The sequence below is a fragment of the Mytilus galloprovincialis genome, chromosome 6, assembly GCF_965363235.1.
Source record: "Mytilus galloprovincialis chromosome 6, xbMytGall1.hap1.1, whole genome shotgun sequence".
Classification (NCBI taxonomy): domain Eukaryota; kingdom Metazoa; phylum Mollusca; class Bivalvia; order Mytilida; family Mytilidae; genus Mytilus; species Mytilus galloprovincialis.
Window position 1 is genome coordinate 18622021 of NC_134843.1, and position 18524 is coordinate 18640544.

An 18524-nucleotide genomic window follows, 5' to 3' on the forward strand; every position below is an offset into this window, starting at 1 on the left:
AAAATCCAATAACTTTGAAATATTTATTACCTCCCTTTTAATGTGAAAAAAGATAGATTAACTTATTTGTCATAAAAAGCATGTCCTTTGTAACCCATGTGTAAGTATCAACACCATAATACTTTGAAAAACAGAATAATTAATAAAAAAAAATTGTGAGTTTCATATCATTGTGCATCATTTTATATCATTTGAATAACAAAAAAGTATTAACACCATTTGTTTCATAGAAGGCATGATAAGAAGGCCATTTTTTAGGAGTTCATAAAAATGAAAAATCTATCAAATGGCATCATTAGATTTATAAGACTAGTCTGTCTGATATCAATGGTAATAGGCAAAATGATGTGTAAAATAGTCATAAAAGTTATAAGACATCACAAAAGAGATTATTAACATAATGACCAAACTAAATCCTCCTACAATTCCAGAAGCCAAATAATGAATCTTATCACACCTCCACCTTTGAAACAAAAATTAAATCTTTTCGGAAACAGTTTAAATTTCTAATAAAAAAATTACAGCTTGAAAAAATGAAAATCTGTCTAACAATATTTGTTTTTGTATGTGATTCACTAACAATAAGATAAAATGGATTTACATGATCAACAAAAACTAAAATCATGAAAATGGTGGCATTCCAAACGTGTGTGGGTGTCCATGACTACCAAAAGGTGTAGCTGACGAGTTCATGCCTTGTGTCATTTGTCGTGTGTCAAAACCATGATGATTATGTCCTAAGATGCTGTTTATGCTCATTGCATTTGGTAACGACGGATGGTGAGATCTATTATGTGGATGGAAGAGTGAGCTCCCTTGGTGATGCTGAAGAGAGTTTGAATCCATGATCTGATTTCCGTGTAATTTGATTGGAGAAATGTTAATAGGTGAATCACTTTGAGATGAATCGGGAAAAATATTACTAAAACTGAAGTTAGGCATATGTGGAGTGACAGTGACGCCACCTGAATGTGGAGTCAAAGATGGGGCATTAGACATGCTCGGATGCATACTTCCAAATCCTGGCTGAAAATTCAATCCCAAACCATTTTGTCCTCGAGATGGCGGAAATATTGAATTGAATGGTCCTCCAAAATCTGAATTTTTATTCATTGCAGATGCAGAATTTGATAGTGGTCTAGAACTATGTCCTAAAAAGTTTCCAGAAAACATATGTGCATCATTTTGTACATTTCTTGATGGTGGTGACAATGCTTGAGGAGGAAGATGTCCTAAGAACGGTGTCATCCTATTTGGGTCAAATAACGGATAATGCATTTCATTCATCTCATAAGCAGGCTGTTTTGTTCTCTTTTGAGAAGGTTTAGACTTTTTACTGTTACCACTACTAGCAGTTTGTGGTCTTTGAGATTTCGGCATTGTTTGTTGTGGATGAACAGCCTGGGGAGGAGTGTGACGATTTGTCACGGGTGGAGTTGGTCCAGAGCCTGGCGATGGACCACTCATTGCTCTTGCAGACTGATTTGTATTCTGCTTTGAATTTGTTGGCAATGCATTTGCAGATTTTCTTCCATCACTACTAGGCGGTGTGTGGCTTAATGGCTGGGTTCCACCAGAGCTATTATGCGATGAATAAGGCATTGAATTTGATTCATATCTATTGTAGCTTTGAGCAGAGGATGACGGATTATAGACTTGAGATTGTGCTGGTGGAAACGGATCATATGGATTCCTTGACACAATATTCTGACGACCATTATCAGCCATCAGGGGAGGATGGTGTAATGGTGGTGTATTCTGAGGATTTGCAGAGAAAAATGGCTGCATATTATTAGGAACTGGTCCCCTTTCCAATGGATTCATATTTCTATTCATGTCTGAATGCTGTTTAGGTGGCACATTATGATTCTGGCTCAAATCTTGAATTTGTTTTTGAGTATTTCTAATTTGATCAGATTGAGATTTATTCACTATAGGAGGTGTGGTAGCTGTTATGTTCTGAAATACAGGTGTACGTTCACGGGGAAGTTCCCTCGGCTGTTCACGCAATGAACAACTTTCACGGTTGACATCACCTGCACTGTAAGGAAAAGGCACATTGTTCTGACTTTGCATCGGAGGTATCCGATCATGATTTGATCTCTGCTGCTGTTGTGATTGAACAGAGTTACGATTCATTTGTGAGTTCATATTTCTTGACAAATCCATGTCAAAACTTGGAAGATTCATACCATGATATGGTTTAGCGGAGGAGGATCCTGGAGAATGATGGTGTCCAGCTTGATACACTGGGAATGGGCTACTCTGTGATGACGAATGTGAAGTCTGTGTTTGGTGGGATGATGGAATATGTGATGAGGGGGCACTGGACTGAGTTACAGTCGATTTTACAGAAGATAAAGTGAAAGTAAATGAACTTGTTACAGCAGTTGCTGTTGAACACGTTGACATAATCGGTGACATGTTCAAACTGTCAATAAAAGATCCAGATGGAGCAGTGGTAGATAAATTCAGACCTATACTTGCGAAGTTAAATCCATCTGGACTGGCTTCACGATATGAAGAATGACTCGGGCCATATTTTATCGTGTTTGGTCTATCATTTACCTCACTACGATTGTTTCTTGTATTTGTTGAGCTATAAGATACAGGTATAGTTGATGATGTTGTTTTACTTTGCACTGTGCTGACTTTATCATTGTATTTACTTACTGACGATGATGTAATCAGATCATTTCTACTTGATTGAACGAAATTATCAGCAGAGTAAATTGATTTAGTTTTTGAGCTATCACTTGATTTTTTATTCACTTCCATTGAATTCTGTGGAGCACCTGACGGTAATTTTTCCGTAGCACTATAATTACCAGATCGTTCAGACTGTTTACTCTGTGAAAACAGAAGAGACTCTTGTTTTTCTTTTGACAATACACTATTTAATCCAGTCTCAGACGGTAAAGAGGTTGAAGTCAATTTCTCACTTTCACTGATTAGCACTGATAAATCTTGTGACACGGAAGGAGTACTTGTTGTGCATGATGTTGTAGTCACCATAGATAGTGGTGATATCGATGATATTGTTACAGGTGAAATCACAGAATTAGCTATAGTTGTATCAGAAGTTTGGTTACGAGGCTTTGGTGAAACAATATGCGGCGACAAAGAGTTTGTAGAAAAGCCTAATATGCTACTCATTGCATTGTCAATATCAGTAGAATCATTTCCTGTTGATATGTCTAACGGCATAATGTCTGGATGTGACAACAGTTCTGAATTTGAGTTTTGGACAGAATTTTTCTGATTTTCAGTGGGAGGGGCAAAACCGTTTGTCACTTCTAAATTAGGATAATCCATTCTTTTGTCGGAGGTGAACGAAGTATCTACATCCTGATGGGAATTTTTAGGTAAATCCATTTTCGCGGATTCTATCCTTTTTTCCGGAGAAACAGAGTTTTCATCCTTTTGTTTGTCAACATCCAAATTAATCTGTAGATCATCACTTGCTGGAGATAACAATGAATCATCCATTTTAACCTCTTTTGGCTTTTTCTTATCATTAGTTTTTTTACTATTTTTCTCTTTCTTAGTTTCACCTCCTTTTGTCATGTTTGTTGTAGCCGCTGTATTCCGTAACGGATGTAAACCAAAAAGAGGCTGGGAGAAATCTTCAACCATCTCTTCTTCCTCCTCCTCAAAATCATAAACAGACTTTTTACTTGTCTTTGCCACAGGCTCTTTTTCAGGCCCACTGGCCATCTTAGATTTTGTTGGTGTGTGTTTGCGTTTCTTTGACACTGGTTCAATATCATTGGTATCAGACTTTGTCTTTTTACCTTTTGTCTTTTTGCTTGGTGGCGGTGACGCTAATCCTTCTACCTGATCAAGCACAGATGACAGATCATTTTCAGAAAAGATTATTGCCTCTGGTAAATCTTTTGTTTCAACAACAATATCTTCTTGTTGTTTTCCTTTACGTGCACTTGAAGCTTTTCTATTCTTAGGTTTAGTTTCAGGTTCCAATTCTTTTGATATTTCTGGCTCAGATTTTTTACTTTTCTTTGCCTTCTTAGATGTTTGTTCGATACCTGGTTGCTCTTCAATTTTGGTCTTATTTTCACTAACTAACAGAGAGTTTTTAGCTTCTTCGTTGATTATATTCATTACATTTTCATCTACAATTTTACAAACAGCTTTTTCTTTTTCAGCTTTATTTTGATCGTCTACTTGTTTAATTTGATCCTCTATAAGTTTAGCTACCTCATCCTGCTGAATTTCTGTCAAATTTTTGGCAATCTCAGCTCCTTTCTGGGGAGAGCGCTTTGTTTCATCTTCTGGCTCTGCTACACTTGTGTCAATTTGAAGAGGATTATCTTCATTAGCAGGATTATAAAAGTTCACAGGAGATATTTCAGATGAGAAGATAGATTGAGCAGCCTTTGCTAAAATGTCAGTAGTACTTTCTGGTTCAGCTTTCTTAGGCTTAACTTTTGACTTGGTAACAGAGGTCTTTTTCAATTCAGCAGTTTGAGTTTCGACATTTACATCTTCTATATTAGGTCCGTTTGCAGAAGGTTTTGGACAAAGTACTCTTTTCTTTGATTTCTTTGCCCCACTAGGGGGCGTTGCTTGTTGTGGAGCAGGAGGTTGAGGGACGGCAGCAGGAGCTGGCTGTTGGGTCTGAACGGTACCAAGGACCTGCATTGTTGTAGGATCAACCAATATACTTGTTGGTTGACCGTTACAGGACATGTTGATGATAATTGGAGCGTTACCCGATAAGGTCTGAGGATGGTTTGGTTGTGATACTACAGTTGTATTGGCAGGCTTTGGTAGCTGCATTGGTGTACTTATTTGTGATGAACATGTTGATGCAGGAACCATAATATTGTTCTGAGGTTGCGGCAACATGCCATTCTGTGTGTGTATCATTTGTTCTACAGATGTATTCACTTTGTTCATGACCGAATCCTGAAAAGACGAGTCCACTGTTTTATTGTGATTTGGTATAGCTGAATGTGACATAGTTGATGTAGTGATGGAAGACTGATTAGCCATGGAGATTTGTGGCCTAGGAGATGACTGACTGCTAACAGAGTTTGTTGTCATTAGTAGTCCTAACGATTGTTGTTGTTGTTGCATGTCTTGTCCAGTTTGAGGTTGGTTCTGTTGAATTATCTGAAATCAATCAAGGAGATATGTTTGAATCTGTCATTCTGACACCATTAATTAATGCATACTGTTTTAAGCTCTTTTAATATACACAATCTCTATAATGAAAGGTAAAAAAAAACATTTTTAAATTTGAATCTTTTCAAAGTCTCTGGATCCTACACAGGTACCCTATCATTATAAATTAATTATCAATAGATGGGTTTCAATAATATGTAATTTGATTGAGTTATTTCTCAGGCATATATTATGTATATAAATCATTCATTTTCTTATTTGACTTACAAATTGTGCCAATCAAAATTTTTCTGTAACATCATGCCAGCCTTTGAAAGTGAGTTACTAAACACAAGGTTGGGCGGTAAATACCACCCCCGGTATTTACCAGTGGTATTTACCGGTATTTACCGCCCCGGACAATACTCTCCAAGTGGTCAATACTGGCAAATACTGGTCAATTGACATTTTCATGGTTGTTTTTACTATTAATTGAAGTAAAAACTTGATAAAAAGTTAAATATACTTAAACTTTAATTTTTATGCATGTGTCAGCTTATAAAATTAATCAATTTGATATGTTTTATTCATTTATAACACTTATTCCTACTAATTTAAAATTTAGTTATTCAAATTATGATATTGTATACATATAAAAATGTACATATTATTTCAACATTTATAAATTATATTTTTTATTCAAAATGTATGATTTTACAGGTAATTAAAATTAAAGGTAAATAAAACCACAGGTAAAAAAGTTACATGTGTCTTTTTACCTATCACCTGGCATTGCTAGGTGTGAAATTTTAATTACTAAAACAACAGCCCCCAATAAAAGTTGTCAGTACATGTGTTGAAAGTAATAAAAGTGATATATGAAGACTCCCTTAAACAATTAAAGAACCTTAGTGAGCACGCTCACATACCCCACGTCCCCACATTGTCATTGGAGAAATTAATTAAGTATAAGAAAAAAAAATTGTATAAGAAAAAATATTGAATAATAATTTCCTGTCAATATACATAGTATGTCCTTATTATCTACAAAGTTTCATGAAATTCTGTTGTGTGGTTTGAGAGGAGTTGCGATGACAAACTGTTGCAGTAGTACATTAAAGTAAATAAGTTCAAAGGGGCGTAACTCCTAGAAAAAAAATTGAATCGCAATTTCCCGTCGATATGCACAACTACATAGTATGTCCTTATTATCTGAAAAGGTTTCGTGAAATTCTGTTTTGTGGTTTGAGAGGAGTTGCGATGACAAACTGTTGCAGTAGTACATTAAAGTAAATAAGTTCAAAGGGGCGTAACTCCTAGAAAAAAATTTGAATCGCAATTTCCCGTCGATATGCACAACTACATAGTATGTCCTTATTATCTGAAAAGGTTTCGTGAAATTCTGTTGTGTGGTTTGAGAGGAGTTGCGATGACAAACTGTTGCAGTAGTACATTAAAGTAAATAAGTTCAAAGGGGCGTAACTCCTAGAAAAAAAATTAAATCGCAATTTCCCGTCGATATGCACAACTACATAGTATGTCCTTATTATCTGAAAAGGTTTCGTGAAATTCTGTTGTGTGGTTTGAGAGGAGTTGCGATGACAAACTGTTGCAGTAGTACATTAAAGTAAATAAGTTCAAAGGGGCGTAACTCCTAGAAAAAAAATTGAATCGCAATTTCCCGTCGATATGCACAACTACATAGTATGTCCTTATTATCTGAAAAGGTTTCGTGAAATTCTGTTTTGTGGTTTGAGAGGAGTTGCGATGACAAACTGTTGCAGTAGTACATTAAAGTAAATAAGTTCAAAGGGGCGTAACTCCTAGAAAAAAAATTGAATCGCAATTTCCCGTCGATATGCACAACTACATAGTATGTCCTTATTATCTGAAAAGGTTTCGTGAAATTCTGTTGTGTGGTTTGAGAGGAGTTGCGATGACAAGAAACAGGACTGACGGACTGACGGACGGACGGACAGACTGACGGACGGACGGACTGACGGACGGACGGGTCAAAAACATTATACCCTCCGCAACTTCGTTGCGTGGGGTATAATAAACTATTTCCTGTCTATTTAACTGTGTGATAAAAACCTAGCTTCTTCATGCTGGAAATAGAAATTTTGAAGCAGGGACAAAAAGTTTTTATCTTTTACTACACATTAATCAATATAGATCCCTGTTTGTTTGAACTTACAATAGAAATAGAATTGAAAGCATTGAAAATGATTTGAACACTTTCTGTATTTAATTATTAATAGTAATTATAATTGACCAGGTAAAGATTGGTTTTTATAGTAATGACCACTCAAAATTTCAATCGACCAGTATTTGCCGGTATTTCCCAGTATTTGCCAGTATTTCCCGGTAATTACCGGTATTTACCACTGGCATGGTCAATACTAGTATTGACCACTTTTTTGCCAACCTTGACTAAACATGATAAATGCCTTTTCAATTATTGTTACATGTAGTACCGGTATGTACAATGTATGTTTATTTCCATAACTTTTTATATACATGTCACTGTGTATTGGGTATAATTGTATCCTTGGCATCTTTGCATCATACATGTAAGCAAACACATTAACTAGAGGCTCTAAAGAGCCTGTGTCGCTGACCTTGGTCTATGTGCATATTAAACAAAGGACACAGATGGATTCATGACAAACTTGTGTTTTGGTGATGGTGATGTGTTTGTAGATCTTACTTTACAATGCTTTACAAAACATTCTTGCTACTTACAATTTTCTCTATCTATAATAAATTTGACCTTTTAGATACAGAGGAAAATATTTTGTAAAAATTTACAAAAATTTACTAAAAATTGACTATAACATGTACAAATGTATAAAAGGAAATAACTCCTTGATGGGTTGACTTATTTTTAGATCTTACTTTGCTGAACATTATTGCTGTTTACAGTTAACAGACTTAATAAACAATTAAACCCCTGCCAGATTTGCTTTAAATGCTTTGGTTTCAGAGTTATAAGCCAAAATGTACATTTTACCCCTATGTTCTATTTTTAGCTATGGCGGCCATCTTGATTGGTTGGCTGGGTCACCACACACATTTTTTAAACTAGATACATGTACCCTAATGATTGTGGCTAAGTTTGGTTCAACACAATGTTCAATTTGGCCCAGTAGTTTCAGAGGATAAGATTTTTGTAAAAGTTAAGGACGACGACGACGGACGCCAAGTGATGAGAAAAGCTCACTTAGCCCTTTGGGCCAGGTGAGCTAACAAGTTTATGCAAGTTTTCCTCAATCCATGAAAATCTGAACCAACAAAAATAAATTAATTCACAGTTTTCTACTTTCTAGAATTTTCAGAGCCATTCAGGGTGGTGTGGGCCCTGTAGAGCAATTATAAATCAAGGAATCAAGGAAGGCATTGATATTTTACTAGTTTAGATTAGATTTACGTTTCAAATATCATCACAATGTGCAAGTATGATTGTGTGATATACCCACTTCTTTGAAGTTTTTATTTTTACTTGTATCACAATCGTCAGAGTAGTATTAAAAAATTGTGAACCTTGAAAAATCGTTGCATTGTACTCCTAAAACTGGTGTTTATGCACTATCTACCATGTCATCAGGCCAATATTTGACCATAATAAAAGATGATAAAATTCAAATATGAAGTTAGTTGGCAAAATATAATATATAACTGCCTACTAAGAAAAGGTAAATGGTATCCATATGATAGTATTGTGAACAAATAGTTAGTCCTAGGGAAACTTCACAAGTTTGACTGATCTATTTTTAGAAAGGTCTTTGGTTTTGCACTTGTTCAACATTTCATACCTTGTCAAAAAAGTTGTGAAAATGTCAATTTTTCAGGTTTTATATATTATGATGGTAGTACATTGTATAGTATTCCTTTCACCATGTTCGTTCATGAATAGATGTTTTTTTGTGAAAGCTTTAACCATCTTGATAAGATATCGTTAACTTGAACGGTTTACACTTTTTGAAACCTGGGCTGTTTGGTGAAATTATTACCCAAAGTAGTTTCTACTGGCTTAAATGTCAGCTGGCTTATAAATACCTACCTGCATTGGTGCAGATGTCATTGGCTGAGGTACTGGTGGTCTCCACTGATTGGTCTGAAGTAGTTGATTTTGGCCAGTACTTAACATTTGTGGATTTGTGACAACAGGTACAATCTGACCGTTTGGTAAAATTAGAGCTTGTGGTAACTGATTCTGACCAGCCATATTATTAACATTGATTAAGTTTCCAGCCTGGCTGACCGGTAGAATTAGGCCTTGCTGATTCATTGTAGCACCAAGTTGTCCTTGTAATAATTGTTGTTGGTTCATCGGAAACTGTTGTTGGATGAGACCACCAGCCATATTCATTTGATTTTGTGAAGTTAAACCAGCTAACTGGTTTTGTAATGCTATGTTCATTTGTTGTTGTTGGTTAAAAGCTTGATCCATTGCTGGTTCAGTCTTTGTCACTTTGTTCTGCATCATTGGATCCATTGGTACGTTTGCAATGCACGGAATACCTTGTTCATTAATAAACACTATCTGTTGTTGTTGTTGTTGTTGAATTAGAGGATTATTAAATCCTTGCTGATTTTGAAACATATTTCCAGGGAAATTTTGTTGTCCATTCACAAATGGCATTAATCCCGTAGAATTATTCTGCATCATTTGACCAGTGGCCATTATTGGATTGCTAGTGTTTACAGACTGTGTTGTAACTGTGGTAACAGAACTACTTTGTGATGTATTAGTCAATGACACAGACTGACAAGTCACAACAGCTGTTGATCCACTAACGAGATTCTGAGATGCCACTGACGCCAATGTCTGTAGTGCGGACTCAGACGAATGTTGTGTCACCAAATCCTCTATTGTTCCAGTCTGAGAATTACTATTAGGAGTGATACCCGATTCCTGCATTGCTCCTTGTAAAAGATCCGCACTGGACTGGTCTTTGTCACCAGCCTGACCAGGTAATGTCATTTGACCAGGTAAAAATGTCTGAGGGAACCCTGCTTGATTAGGCATCATCATTTGATTGTTCATCATCTGCATCTGATTCATTAACATATTCTGATTATTCATTTGCATAATATTAGGGGCAGTTAACTCTTCTTGTTGTTTTTTCATATTTTCTAACTGTTGACTAATTGTGTTACGCTTCCTATTTTTGTTTGATTTTTGTTTAGGATCTAGGTCCTGATTGTTGATGTTAATTGCTGACAAAACAGGACTGACGTTCTTCTGAGCCCATATACCAGGAGTCATGTCAGTGGATAGACCTGAAATAAAAATTAGGCATTTTTATTAATTTAACTTGACGAAAAGAAAATTCACAAAATGTTCAAAACATCTTTACTAGACAAGGGTTTTTAGAACTTGGTCCTTACCTTTGGCTTGATAAGATGGTTCAAAAACAACATCAAGAAAATTTGTACCCAGGACTTCAAGAGTTCAAGTAGATGATTGTTTTTTTTTTTATTAGATTTGGCTTTACTTACTTTTCTTTATTAGATTTGATTTCTAAACTTTTTGAGGGTTCAATTTGGATTCCAGATCTATTAGTTTAGAGCATATCTGCTAAACAAAACATGTTTCCTATTTACTGAAATCTGTATCATAGATTTCCACTAAATAAGATTGATTGAATGTTGATGTTTAATGCCACTTTCAGCACTATCAGCTATGCCATGTCGGTTAGTTTTTATGTGTGGGGTGCCCAGAAAAGACCACCTACTGCAACAGGAAAACTGATCCTAGTCTATTAAAAGAATTGAGTCCAATGCACCTGCCTGGTGCAGGATTCATTCCCCTAGCTATTGACAAGCTAGTGACATAGTACATGTAGTTCAACTCTTAGGCCTCTCAGTCACCAAGGCCACTCATTACATAAGAGGATACAGCTGGTATGCCACAAAGGAACGTTTCAATTTTCTCATGCATTGTCAAAGTCAAATTATACACACATCAATTTTTTGCAATTTTCTTTCACTCTTACAACATAAATCTGTTGGCACACCTTAGAGTGTGGGATTTTTCATTGTGTTGAAGACCCTTTGGTGGGTTTCAGTTGTTTTCTGCTCTTTGGTCAGGTTGTTGTCTCTTTGACACATTCCCCATTTCCATTCTCAGTTTTACAATTTATAGAATATTATTTTTTTTTTCTATCAAGACACAACAATGGATATCCATCTTGGTTTTTGACTGACCTGCATTTCTAATGATATCAACATATCTATCCCTTTCTAACTTGGTCTTTTCTATATCTGTTTTCAACCTCTGGATTTCCAATCCTATAAGTAAAATATAGAGATACTGTTACAGCTGATTCCATTGAGTGTGTAGGTAAAGGTATTTTCTTTGGTTAGCTTGCTTGCTAGCTGAACCGTGAAGTTATTATTAGGTTAGGTAAACTAGACTAGTCTGACAGATATAACAATTTATCTGTCTGTAGGATTAGGCTACTTAGAAAGGAGGGTAGTGTACCTTACCTAATAATGACTTCAAGGTTCAGCTAGCAATCTGCTGTAAACTTAGCTACAAATTGCACATCCATGTACCCATTCTTAGAATTGATTTTTGATTTTTAAGATCATGTTACAGTTGTAAACATTAATAGTTTATATACATATTCAGACTCTGTATTATAACATGATAATAAGATATGGATGCACCCTGATTTTTACACATCTATATTTATTAGGTAAAGCCCCCTGAAGAAAGCTGTTTCATTATAACAATATTGATTTCAATACTTCAGGTTTTTTTTAAATAGCTCTTCAAAAATGTAAAAAAATAAACAGATGTTTTTAATCAATGTGAACAAATATGCAAAAACACAACATAAATGGATCTTATCTAGTTTCCAATCCTATACCTGTCATTACTAAATTAGTTTTGCTATTGCATTTCTTACTTTGAACATCTTCTGTCATATCTGGAGTTGTCTGTGCCTTTAGTTGTGTTATATACTCCCATGCTGTTTCTACTATCTCTAAAGTACTCTGTAATAAAAGAACAAGTACTAAAGGTGTACTATTATAAGGGTTATCAATGTGGATGTCAGATTATGTAAATTTTACATAAAATAAAACTTACAATGTACATGTATCATTATATCTAGGCTTTATTTTATTTCATTACAGTAATTGGTTAAGTATATTGCCAAATAGTTTATTGTGTTTTTTTATATTACATCTTTGAAAAAATTGGGTAGGTAGGTATGGATTTTTTTTCATTTTCAAATATTTTTTTTCATTGAGTCTATTGGAGAGAAATTCTGACTTTAACAGTGCTTATTGAAAAATGACAAAAAAAAAAACACATCACACAGCTGACCATTATTTGTGCACATCTGGTGAAGAATAATTGTTACCATTAATGGTACATACATTAATGATTAACCTGGTTTACTTTGTGTTGTTTTGTTTGCTGTTTTCTTTGACATTAACCTCCACATTTTCATTTTTTTCATAATGTCCTGTTTAACCTAATCTAGACAAAAGACACAGCACACAACCAAAACAAAAACCTTTTAAGTCATGTAAAGGGAAAAAAACACTTCATATTACCTTGTAATCCAGCTGTTATTATTGTAAATGAGAACCATTTCATTTGCCCAAATTTTCTTCAACTTTTCTCTTTTTAAGAAGTTCTCTTTATCACGACTATTTCTATTATTGATAAAGTTGGCCTAATTTATAACTCTTACCCTGCCCATCTGTTCTTTATCAGGACTATTGTCTATAGATGGTAACAGTTCACCTATTTTATTGATCCAGTAACTTACCCTGGCCATCCGTTCTTTATCAGGACTGTTCTCTATAGGTGGTATCAGTTCACCTATCTTATTGATCCAGTAACTTACCCTGTGCCCATCCGTTCTTTATCAGGACTGTTCTCTATAGGTGGTAATAGTTCACCTTTCTTATTGATCCAGTAACTTACCCTGCAGATTTGTTCTTTATCAGAACTATTCCCTATAGGTGGTAACAGTTCACCTATTTTATTGATCCAGTAACTTACCCTGCACATCCGTTCTTTATCAGGACTGTTCTCTATAGGTGGTAACAGTTTACCTATCTTATTGATCCAGTAACTTACCCTGCCCATTCATTCTTTATCAGGACTATGCTCTATAGGTGGTAACAGTTCACCTATCTTATTGATCCAGTAACTTACCCTGCCCATCCGTTCTTTATCAGGACTATTCTCTATAGGCGGTAACAGTTCACCTATCTTATTGATCCAGTAACGGATCTTATCCTTCCTCTTCTTCTCTATTGAATTGTGAGTCATTCTCTTTCTGGCTTTATCACTGGAAAATGTCAATTTTAATTTTTAATGTAAATAGATTGATTGATTTTTGTTTAATGCCACTTTCAACATTTTTCTGCAATTTCGTGGGGGTAAGATTTTACTGGTAGAGGAATTGAGCAAAAAATTGAACAGCATTATAACTACTAGTATCTACAAATGCTTGTAGGTTCATTCTACTTATGCATTAATTATTAAATATTCCTTTACTAGTAATTGTCAAATACAATGTACCCAACTGTTTGAGTTTGGTAGAACCTACATGTACCAATCATAGTACAAAATGTACATACAGTTAACAAGGTCAACCAAGTCATATACATTGCAAATTCTGGTTGACATCAAACATGGAAGCAAATTAATTAAACAAGCTTTACAAAACAAAACCACAAATATTTAACATTTTCTGCTATTTGATCAACCAATTAACAAGAAACTTCTGGGATACTGAATTACATGTATTCTTCAATCTTAGTATGGTCAACAATATACATAATTCATGAAGAAATTCATCCGCTATATATCCCAGCTATAGATTTATTTGACTTACATAGTATCGTCCTCTGCTTGTACAATATATAATTGTGCTGACTCGTCTATATCTCCATTCATGTTCATAAGTTTGGCTACATTATCTGTTCCTGTAAGTAGGAAAAGTTAAAAGATCATTACAGCAGATTTCCTAATACTTGTAGAGTAAAACTTTGGTTGTCTTGCTTGCTTTGTTTGTATAACTGTTTGAACAAGCTTTGTAATTAAGTTTGAAATCTCCAAACAATAAATATGACATAGTTAAACCTGTATATATACTATATTTAAATTTAATTGGACATTATCCCAATATGGCAATATAATTGTACAATATACAAACAAAGCAAGCAAACTAACCAAAGTCTTCCTCTACATGCATTAGCAAATTAGCTGTAATTCTTAAGAACCCTTTCCTGTATATATTTTCTCGTGTTAATTTGACCTGTTGATACAATTCGTAATGCATTTTTGTAATATAATATTTACCTATTTTGTATTTATACATTTGTATATCTCGACTCACTATTTTTAATCTATACCACCTATACATTGTACTTATTATGATGATGAATTTTCACTTCTGTTCTCGTACTATGAACAACCAATTTATTTATTTTGTAAAAAAAAAATCTGTACTCCATGTACTCCTTCAAACATAATTGTTTCTATTTATCTGTGTACGTTATTTAATTTGACAGCATTTTGTCCAAGGTTATAGTTTTACATCTCACCTCTGTTTTATTTTATTTTTACATTGTGACATAGATTATATATATTCATTCAGTGTATGTGTACTTATTTTTGTTATATGTCTTTTGATAGAGTTAAGCTATTTCAATTGACATTTTATAGTGTGTCGTTCTATGTTGTGATGTTACACTATTATTTCAGGTTAGGTTGAAGTTAGAAAGCGTTTTAATATGCTGCATTTGTTTGCATCTGTCCTATGTCATGTATGTCAGGAACCTGTTGTTCAGTGCACGTGGTTGTCTCTGGTTGATGTGGTTCATAAGTGTTTCTCATTTCTTGTTTTTTATATAGATTAGGCCATTGGTTATCCTGTCTGAATTATTATACATTGTTGGGGCCCCAGTGGCGGATCCAGCCATTTTAAAAAGGGAGGGTTCCCAACACAGCGTAAAGGGGGGTTCCAACTATATGCTCCCATTCAAATGCATTGATCCGCCAAAAAAAAGGGGGGTTCCAACCCCCGGAACCCCCCCCTGGATCCGCCACTGGGCCCTGTATCATTTTTTATAGCTTGCAGTTTGGTGTAAGCCATGGATCCATGTTAAAGACCATACTTTGACGATTCAGAACATGTGTGATCACCTGTTGCATTTTGATACGCTTTTATGTACTTGTCATTTATTGTTTACAAATTGTATTAATCGTAAATATAAAAGAGTTGGGGAAAGCTTAGTGGTGCTGATCACAGCAGGGCAGTCAAAAAGAATGCAGGGGGACCTCTATTCTAAAATAGCGTAGGAAAACAGCTGTTTATCAACGTCAAATTTACAGATGTGACTGTATTTTACATAAAAACCTTTTTCCTTGTCTGGCTAAAATCCATTACCGCCTCTGTTGACTTGTCAAGATAAAATGTTCATGTCAAAAATCAAATATAATGGTCTAGGCTGTATGGTTGCCTATAATTGCCTACATCCACTTCATTTGAACTTTGTAGGATAGTTCTTTCATTAGCAATTATACCACATCTATTTTTTTTTTATAGTAATTTATTTTATTATATAATGAACATTATTTATAACTGGAAAATAAATTCAGTTAGAGTAATCTTTCTCAACAATGTGAAATGAGAGCTGCCTTGTAACATAGAGGGCCCGGGTTCAATTCTCGGTGGAGACATGCGATTTGGCAATTAAAATCATGCTCTCTGGTTACACACCTAATCTCTATTTTCCTCCATTACTGGACATTCCAAAGATTTCTGTCAAATTTTGACATTACGATAGAAAATAACTGATGCAACAATACAAAAGTGATTGTTGTACATGTTGCTTGACATCAAAAGTCCAAGCGGCACAGATTCTTAGCTCAGATTCCGATGGACAAAGGGTGAATTATAGGCAATATCTATTTAAAATTCAACATGGTTCAAATTCCATAATAAAAGATGCATTACAAGTTGTAAACTCTATGAATCAAGTGCACTCACTGACACTAGCCATTTGAACTTCATGCATAATTATTTTGAATGTGCAAAACACGTAATTTCAATTGTTGGATGAGACCACATATTTAAACGGTTATTGTGTATCGTAATAAATTGGGTAGTTTCTCAAAACAGGGACAAACAGATGACAGTGACAGCAACCAGTTTTTGTTTACCAGGTCAAGTCACCTTTGTTGACGTACAAATTTATGATATGAAGCCCTACTTTTGACATCTTACCATTGTTATCGCTCATTTCAAAAGGTAAGGAATAGGACTAAGCATTGTTACTACTACTTTTGACAATGGTTTTGACAAAATCAACCCATTTTTGAACAGCTACAATATTTGGGAAGCCATTTCATTTTGGAAGCCGCCATTTTCAGTCATGACGTCATTCATATGCAGATCAGCCTCGTTCTAAAAATGGGATCGCCCTCCTTTCATGGAATTTCCTTCGAATGATTTGACTAATTACCATAAAATTTTACACAGAAGTATAACCACGCAATGTCCATTTTCTGTCAATGATACTATTTGCCAATGAGACTTTTACCCAAAAATTTAGGACAAAAGAAGGAAATAAATATTATTGCATATTACTTTATATTGTGTATTTACAATAATAAATATTGAATAATAATTTATTAATTTAAAATAGTTGTCAAAGCCGGTACCGGCATTGAGGTTTAAAATGCAATTAGCCAGACGCACGTTTCATGTACAGGAAATTTATAAAAATGACCATATAATGATATTCATGTCAACACCGAAGTGCTAATTACTGGGCTGGTGATACTCTCGGGGACGAAACGTCCACCAGCACTGACAGTGGTGTTCATCAGGTTATCAGTCAAACGGGTATCAAAAATACCAGGCTTATAATTCAATACGTCAGATGGAATGCTAGTCAAATCGTTCAAAACAAATTCCTCCCAGATTTGTGAAAAAAGTGTCCTTCAAAAAAAGAACAATACTTCATATGAAAAAGAGTCCTTCTTAGAATGGACAGTATACTACACTGTAAGTTACGCCGTGAAAAAGTGTTCACTATCAATAACTACAAAATATATGGTACATTATAGCTTCATTTCTTTTTTAGAATTAGCATGGGGTTTTGTCTCAATTAAAACGTGGCATGTAAACTGGAGTATTGAATTCATACAAAATGAAAAAATCACATATCAAAATTATGCAATAACTCTCTAGTTTGTTATTTTATCAATAGTTGTAAAGTATATGCAGTTCATCATTTTTAATTTTTAATAGTTGGATGCTTTTCTCCTGATAGTTCTTTTCTCATTGTCAGTTAAGACTAATAGATACTTTTGTCGACATCTTTATAGCTAAAAGTATGGAAATGCCTTGGAATTCAACACCATTTTTGTTTTTATCAACTTGTTCTTAATTGGTTTGTTTTCGTCGCGCCTGCCGGACTTTTGTCACAGAAAGCTCGACATAGGTATAGGCCTAGTGATCCGGCGCCGGCCGGGCGGCAACGATGGCAGTGGTGTTTAATTACCTATAACTTCTTAAAAGCTTTATATTTTAGAAGGTGAGAGACCTGGATGCTTCATTCTTTGTCATATAGATGTATGATATTACGAAGTTTCCATACCTCACAAAAAAAGTCATGTCCATTATCCTTGACCTCATTTTCATGGTTCAGTGACTACCTGGGGAAACAAAAAGATAAGATATTTTGTAATGTTATTTTCTCTCTTATTATGAGTAATAGGATAACCATATTTGGTATGTCATAATGTGTGAACCTTGCAAGGTCTTCATGCACGTCCGACAGTTTTCACTTGACCTCGAACTCATTTCATGGATAATTGAACAAGGTTAAGTTTTGGTGGTGAAGTCCATATCTCAGATACTATAAGCAATAGGTCTAGTATATTGGATGTATGGAAAGACTGTGAGGTGTACATGTCCAACTGGCAGGTGTCATCTGACCTTGACCTTATTTTCATGGTTCAGTGGTTATAGTTAAGTTTTTGTGATTTGTTCTGTTTTTCTTATACTGTGTGCATTAGGTCTACTATATTTGGTGTATGGAATGATTGCAAGGTGTACATGTCTAGCTGGCAGGTGTCATCTGATCTTGACCTCATTTTCATGGTTCAGTGGTCAAAGTAAAGTTTTTGAGTTTTGGTCTTTTTTCTAATACTATATGCAATAGGTCAACTATATTTGGTGTATGGAAATATTTTATGATCTTCATGTCAGTCCAGGAATATATATATGTTAGATATACTGTTCCCAGGTCAGTCGCACAGGTATTATTTGACCGTGACCTCATTTTCATGGTTCATTGCTCAGAGTTAGATTTTGGTGTTTTTGTCCGTTTTTTCTTAAACAATAAGC

The 18524-nt window shown here is 34.8% G+C and overlaps 1 protein-coding gene across 1 annotated transcript; it reads right to left on the reverse strand.

Moving 5' to 3' along the window:
* Nucleotides 1-420: 420 nt before the first annotated feature.
* On the reverse strand, nt 421-16558 carry LOC143079120 (uncharacterized). The gene is made up of 7 exons (XM_076254310.1): nt 16395-16558; nt 13998-14088; nt 13313-13448; nt 12048-12135; nt 11341-11424; nt 9191-10413; nt 421-5136 (listed from the first exon to the last, which is right to left on the reverse strand). Exons 1-7 carry the CDS (start codon nt 16408-16410, stop codon nt 622-624), a joined length of 6153 nt encoding a protein of 2050 aa, XP_076110425.1. The 5' UTR covers nt 16411-16558; the 3' UTR covers nt 421-621.
* Nucleotides 16559-18524: the final 1966 nt, after the last annotated feature.

Bases quoted from the DNA above. Each gene is read 5' to 3' on its own strand.
- LOC143079120 (XM_076254310.1), bottom strand. The intron at 11,425-12,047 runs GTAAGAAATGCA...TTTTACTTATAG, and splicing joins TATGACAGAAGATGTTCAAA to GATTGGAAATCCAGAGGTTG. The intron at 10,414-11,340 runs GTCAGTCAAAAA...TTTTTATTTCAG, and splicing joins TGATATCATTAGAAATGCAG to GTCTATCCACTGACATGACT.